The sequence below is a fragment of the Lotus japonicus genome, chromosome 3 (genome assembly GCF_012489685.1).
Source record: "Lotus japonicus ecotype B-129 chromosome 3, LjGifu_v1.2".
In the NCBI taxonomy this organism is placed as follows: Eukaryota; Viridiplantae; Streptophyta; class Magnoliopsida; order Fabales; family Fabaceae; genus Lotus; species Lotus japonicus.
Window position 1 is genome coordinate 4,027,715 of NC_080043.1, and position 7,295 is coordinate 4,035,009.

General features: G+C 31.7%; 1 protein-coding gene across 1 annotated transcript; it reads left to right on the forward strand.

Annotated features, from left to right (window-relative positions):
* Positions 1–5,008: 5,008 nt before the first annotated feature.
* Positions 5,009–5,605, forward strand: LOC130748055 (auxin-responsive protein SAUR71-like). The gene has a single exon (XM_057601142.1). It carries the CDS (start codon positions 5,194–5,196, stop codon positions 5,521–5,523), a length of 330 nt encoding a protein of 109 aa, XP_057457125.1. The 5' UTR covers positions 5,009–5,193; the 3' UTR covers positions 5,524–5,605.
* Positions 5,606–7,295: the final 1,690 nt, after the last annotated feature.

Below are 7,295 nucleotides of genomic sequence, written 5' to 3' on the forward strand. Positions count from 1 at the left end.
TAGAACAAAGTATATTTCGAAGCTAATAGTTAGTGGGAAGGGATGATGAAGTTAAAGAATAGGATGAGATGATTTATATAGGAATTTGAGAATTAGGGTTACTGGTCAATGAATGTTAAAAAAGGAAAGAAAAAAAAAAGGTTGGACGGTAATACAAATCTGATTGCAAGGAGGTAAAATTTTTTTTCAGGTCAATTTTCACTATTGAAATTAATTATTATCGACCAAATACCATGCCTTACACGTGAATTACTCATTCTGATGAGTAATTAAAGGAAAATAGGAATTAAGAAAAACATGGTGTTATTACCGTATTTAAGGTTTGACTTTTATTGCAAATCATATTAATTTCTTTCAAGAATTAATTTCTTTATTTTCGCACAAAAAAAAAACAGTGCGTATTTCTTTCAAGAACGGGTCATTAATATGGTTCTCAAAATTAAGTTTTTAAGGTTTGACTTGTAAAGCAGCATTAACATGGTGTGAATGCTTGAAAGAAATTAACCTGTGACTTGCTCAGCAGAATTAACACTCTTTTAATTCTTGACTTCTTTTCCTTAACAGAATTAACACCATTAATTCTTCATTCAGTGCAGGTGCTGAATCTCAAATTCAAGGCTGTGAATATCCGTTTTAAAAATAGTTTGAAGATTCAGATTCAAACAAAAAAGTTTTTGCAGCCTAAACGTTGAATTTGAGAATGTTTTCACCTTACTAAATTACCTTTTTCATGCCTACCAAAAAATCGATTTTTTTTGAAAAATGATAATCAATGGTATATGTATAAAACTTTTATGTTAACAATTAATTAGGGGTTATAAAACAATAAAAACAAAATCATCATTCAAATGACTTTGAATAATGAGCCTTCATAAAAAAACTTAAATTAAAATGGGCTTCTACTATTTTGGTCCAAAACAATTAGAATGTGACACTTGTCATGCAAAGAGGGGGTGAGCCAGAGTCATTCTTGGAGTGTCAAATCATGGAGGTGAGGCTCACAACCTTCCTCTTTTTCTAAAGTATATAGATGAATCTTCTAGTATTAATTTATTTTTAAAGTCATTTAATGCTTTCATTGATCTATAAGTTTGAAAAATATTTGATAATGGAGAGAATGATGCTACTCATAATAAATAATTAATGCTCATAACTTCATTTAAAAATTTATGGAATATCACTATATTTTTTTTAACGAAATTAAAACTGAAAATTAATAGTATTTATTAGTTCATGCAGTGATTAATTTGGGAATAATTTAATAATGTTTAGAAATATACACTCAATATGTCACATAATTGTTTTTTAAAAAAAACATTGAGTGTTGAGTTAAAATATACACTATTAACTCAAATAACGAAATTAAATGAAATAAGACAAATAAATTAAATAATAAAATAAAATTAAATGAGAAATATTGATTTTTTATTTTTTCATTTTGAGAAAGAAAATGCATTTACTCAACTTTAATTTTTCCTTCTAATTAGACTCACCAAATTTTGACAATGTCAAATTTGGAATATTTTTAAAAAATGGTAGTATTTTTAATGTGATACTCAGGTATAAAACTTTTTTTAAAAAAACTTGACACATTGATTTTCCTTAGTGAAACTCTGATGTAGATTTTTTTTAACCTGAAACAAATAATAGTGAGATTTGTAGGTGAATCTTTGTTTTTTTATTGGAAAAACTAATTATAGGTGAATTTGAGTATAAGAAAAAAATATTTGTATAAAAATTAGAAAATAGATATGGTCTGTTAAAAAAAAAAATAGATACGGTATGTAATTATGATATAGTAGCTGTCATAAAAATTATGATACTACATCTCTTAGGCTGTGCCGGATCAATATGATTTAAATACGGTTAATATTTATTTTTTTGAACGGAAAAAATAGAGAGGTCAAATAAATGATTTTCATTGGTAAACCTTTGCAGTAAAAAGTAAAGGCAAACTAATTCATAAGGGAGAAAAAAAAAGAAACTATAAATTTCTGGCCTATCTTGCATTCTTGCTTTAATTTAGAAAGGGTTAATTCATAAGGGAGATTTGATTTTAAAAATCAATTATTAATGAAATTTATAATGATCATTAAATGAGTTGTTAATGATGGACCTCAAAACAAAAGTCCAAGAAAAATGGGTTTCAATGAGGTTGTCTGAATGAAGGAGAGGTTGACACTTGTCATCTAATGAAGGAGGTTTGGTGAGAGTAAGTCAAGGAATGCCAAGTGTTCTAAGTGGGTCTCACAATGTTATTCTTTTCTATAATATATAGATATAGATAGATATAGATATAATAAACATTATTTTGGATTATTCAACAACACATCCTCTGTTCCGTATTATAAAGTATTTATTTTGAACAAATTCCGTATTATAAAGTAAATCATTTTGATGTAATTCACTAAAATTAATAGAAGTTGTAAAAAATAGTTAATAGTAATAAATTTGTAATTTTTTCTTAATTATTGTTCTCAAATTACTCTGATCTAAAATTATCTTTGTATATAGGGTTAAGCGTCATATTGGGTCCTCATCTTTGAAATGTTTTTGGGGCACACCCTCGCCGAAAGGCGGAGCTCCGACAAGTGTATGTGTGACATGCTGACTAGGTTTAATGTAGTGAGGTGGAATTAAAAATAAATAAAAAATAAATTACACCTCAGTTTTTTATACACAATTAACATATTCATAATTAAACCCTAACTTGATTAACCAAAATTAATTCCCCCCATACTTAACCCAATTCACCTCACTTAACCCAAATTCCCAATTCAATCTGAAGATTCACCGCAAAGAACCCTAAATTTTTTGGGTTCATATCTGAGTTCTTCTTCTCCTCTCCTCTTTTAATTTTTAATCAAAATTTTTAATTAAAAACCAAAATTTACAAATAAAATTGCGTTGGTCAGATACGCATAAACACTGTCATCAAATAGCAAAAGATTTGCTTTGGTCATTATCAAATTTACTTTGAAAAAAAAACATTTCTCAAATCTGATTCTTCACAATGATGATGAAATGTTGTTGCTCATCACAGCCTCTCGGTTTCTAGAAAATTAAAAACAAACAGGAAGTGCAAAAAAAAAATCCTAATCAACCTCTCATCTATTTCAGTGAAATCCACCATCATCAAAATCTCAACATCCTCATAATCTTATTCTTCCAACCAAACTAAAACCTGAGCCACCATATTCCGATCATCTTTCCTCACCAAACTGAAACCTCAAGCCACCACCACGAGAGATAGAGCAAAACTCCGAGAAGAGAGAACGCGAGGGTGAGGTCCGACGATCAACCCCATGGAACCCACCCCAAACCCTAAAAATCATCCCAGATTTGCAGTCATCGCGCCATGGGGTTTGTGGGGAGAGGATCGAGGAGGTCATGGTGGTTCTAGGCTATGGCGGAAATTCCGCGGTGGTTGTGGGTGAGGTCGGAGAATTTTTTTCTATATGGTTCTTCTTCTCTGGGTTGTCGTAGGTTGCTAGAAAATTGGGTACGAGCCAAAGTTGGGGTTTTTTTTTCTGGGTATGGTTTGGGGTTTATGGAATCAGTGATGAGGTTTTGCTGCTGTGCTATTGGTTCCAGGTTGTTGTTTGAGCTAGGTTGGGGGAGATTGTGGGGTTGGGGGCTGGGTTTGAGGAAGGGAGATGAATTTGGGTTAGTGGGGTGGGGGTGGAGGTTGGGGTTGGTAGGTGGTGATGGGCGTTGGCTTAATTGTGGGGAAATTGGGGATGAAGATGGTGGATTAATTTTTTATTTGGGGGATGATTGAAAATTTGGGTTGATTAATTTAAGGTAATTTTAGTTAATTGGTTTAATAAATTTGAAGAACGATAGGGGAGAAGGAAAATTAGGGTTCTTTGGGGTGAATCTTCAGATTGAATTGGGGATTGGAAATTTGGGTAAGTGAGGTGAATTGGGTTAAGTTTGGGGGGAATTAATTTTGGTTAATCAAGTTAGGGTTTAATTAGGAATACGTTAATTGTGTTTAAAAAACTGAGGTGTAATTTATTTTTTTATTTTTTTTATTCCACCTCACTTCATTAAGCCTAGTCAGCATGCCACACATGCACTCGCCGGAGCTCTGCCCTCCGGCGAGGATGTGCCCCAAAAACATTTTAAAGATGAGGACTCAAATCAATAAATTTTCTAGGGAGGGACCTGATTCAGACAGCGAGATAAAGACAGGGACCAATATGACACTTAACCCTTGTATATAATGTTCCATTATCTATAAACAATAAGGGTACAAGAGTAATAACACAATTTGAAATACATCACAAAAAAACTACAACTTGAGAATATTATTATATTTTATTATTTATATTTGTTATAAAAAAAATTACCCGTAGATAAATATTGATTATTCTTAGTGGTTTCATTTGTTTTCTCTTGTTGCATGTTTAGTTGTTTTCCTATGTATAAAAAATGAGAAAAAAGATGATGCGACGACGGTGTAAAGTTTTTTTACACCGTCAACCAATCAGATTTTAATGATATGTCACGTCAATTAATGAAATTAAATAAAAAGATATATTTTCTCACATTCTTAAAATCTGATCGGTTGACGGTGTAAAAAAATTTTGCACATCAGTGCATAGAAATTAAACTCATAAAAAATACCGATTATAAACAAATCTCTTGATGGAAGTATACTTATGCATAATGGTCTCTTAATTTCTTACTATTTGAAATAAGTTTATATCGATTAAATAGTGATTATGTATGAACAAATCTCACCTTCAAAAAAATGAACAAATCTCGCATAATTTCTTAATTGAAATAAGTTTATATCAAACTAGTTTGTTACTAGTTTGTTGTTTAATCTGTTTTGATCTTTTTCCGTTACCTGATGAAGAGAATAAGCATGAATTTCACATATATTTTATTTGAGCCAAGTTGTACATGGCAAGTACGCTTACCTGTACGTACCTCCAAAACTTTCCTTCATTTTCATTCATTCATAACCGCTCTCATTCATCACAACTATTACTCCACAGCTCCACTCAACTAAATCAAATCCCCTATTTCTCTCTTTCTCTCTCTCGTCACTATATATATATTCCCCCACTTCACTTCATCACACCCACCACGCTTTTCATTCTTTGCACATCTTTAGCTAACTTCTCACTTCTCTCACTCAAAACTCCTCTTTTTCTTGGCGTGTTTACACACAAAAGCAGCATGAAGCAGCTTCTCCGCAAGTTCTCCCGAGTCGCCGACTCACCCAAGTACACGCTCCTCCGGTCCGAGTCGCGGCGGCAGAGGCGCGTCCCGGAGGGCCATGTGCCGGTGTACGTCGGCGATGAGATGGAACGGTTCGTGGTGAGTGCGGACCTCCTCAACCACCCTGTCTTCATCAACCTCCTCAACTGGTCCGCCCAGGAATATGGTTATGAACAGAAGGGCGGCCTACGAATCCCCTGCCACGTCATCACCTTCCAACGAGTTCTTGAAGCAATCCGACTCGGTCATGACTCGGACGACCAGTTCATTCTTGAGATCCATTTGTAACTTTTGTTCTTTTCTTCTTCTATGTGTAAATACATATGAATTTGGATATGATATAGATCAGCAAACAATTTCAATTGTTTTTAGTTATTTGTTATCTTTCTTGCGGTATATACTACTAGTACTATTGAATGGGAGAAACTTTGTTTGTTGCTTGAAATTTTTCCTGAGAAACAAACGCAAGAAAACACAAAATCAACGTATATATGGCGGCTGATTTTGCAATGTCTCAATTTCGTACCGCTTGTCTTGCTTTATAACTTTATATTATTCATTTTTTAGTTACTTTGATTTCTTCGATAAAAGAATTAATCTTTTTTAGATACTTAATGTTGTGAGTAGGGTTAAATTATCATTTTAGCATATATAATGAGTTTACATCGGATCTGATTTTTTTTTTTTTTGTCTTGACCAAGGTATCCCCACAAGCCACAGTCGTGAGACTAATCCCTCGCCCCACGGTCAACGCACTAATATCTAGCTGCTTAAATTTCATTGAATTTTGGTTTTAATTTAAGTTTACCTAATGGGCAAAAAATAGTTGTTGGAACTTTTAAGTTGAAAGTTCAAATTCTAAGAGCCGCAACTCTGACTTTACCACATTCGCAGCAAGACTGTGCAAGCAATTTTGGTTGGATTTATTTAGTTTGAAATCAAATTTGAAGTCCTATTAAATTTGGATCGGTTATAAAAATTGTAAGTTTTGTTAGATTTTCGGTTGTTCAGATCAATTTTTTTACTGGATTGGATTCATTGATAAACACTAATAGTTGTACAGTTGTACTTGTAAAACTTGTTTGCTTAGTGACACTTTTGTAATTGTATATCTTTTATTAAAAAAATAAAAAATTCAAGCACTCTCTTTTGCCTTGTTCTTGTTTTTCGCATGTTCCTTCACCCTTCTTCATTTTAATATGCTTACTGGTAGTGTGCATGAGACTTGTTTCAACTTACCAGCAGTATGCAATATACATCACTTAATCTCTCGATATTAAGATAAGATAAGGTTAAAAAGAAAACTAACCTCTCTCCCCTCCAATAAAAAACGATTAAATTTTGAGCTAATGATATATAGATATTACTTACTAACAAATAATAAATATAGCATTGTATAAAAAAAAGATAATTATGTGTATTTCTCATTTTGTAGGTTTTTTGTTTCAAAAGTTAAGAGTTAATTGAAATTAAATACAAATCCTTTGACAAAACAGCAACAATCCTGCCAACGAAAACAATGATAACAAGAATAATGAAAATCCACTTATTTTAACGATAAAATGAAATTAAAAAGATTGGAATTGATGATTTTATAGAAAAGAAAGAGAAAAAAAGAAAAAAATTTATTTAAAAAATTTAATTACTTTGCGCTAACAATGCAAAAGTATTTCTCGATTATCAAATTAAAATTCACTTATTTGTCATGTTATAATTAAATTTGAATTTAGAAATATAATTGTCTAAATTATTTATGTGGGAAGTGTACCTAAGTCTAATATTACACTAATAAGATTATTTATAAATAATAAATATTTGTTTATAAAATTCTAAATCCACCTTGAATTATATTTTGATCGTTCAATAATCAGTTTTGATATGAATTTGTCATTACCCTTGTTTGTACCTTCCGAGTACGCTTACCTGTACATCCTATACTTTCCTTCCTTCATTCATTCATAACCACTTTCATCACATTCACAACTATTACGTACTCTATTCTATTCAACTACACACGGAATCTCTCTCATCACTGTATATATATATATATATATATATTC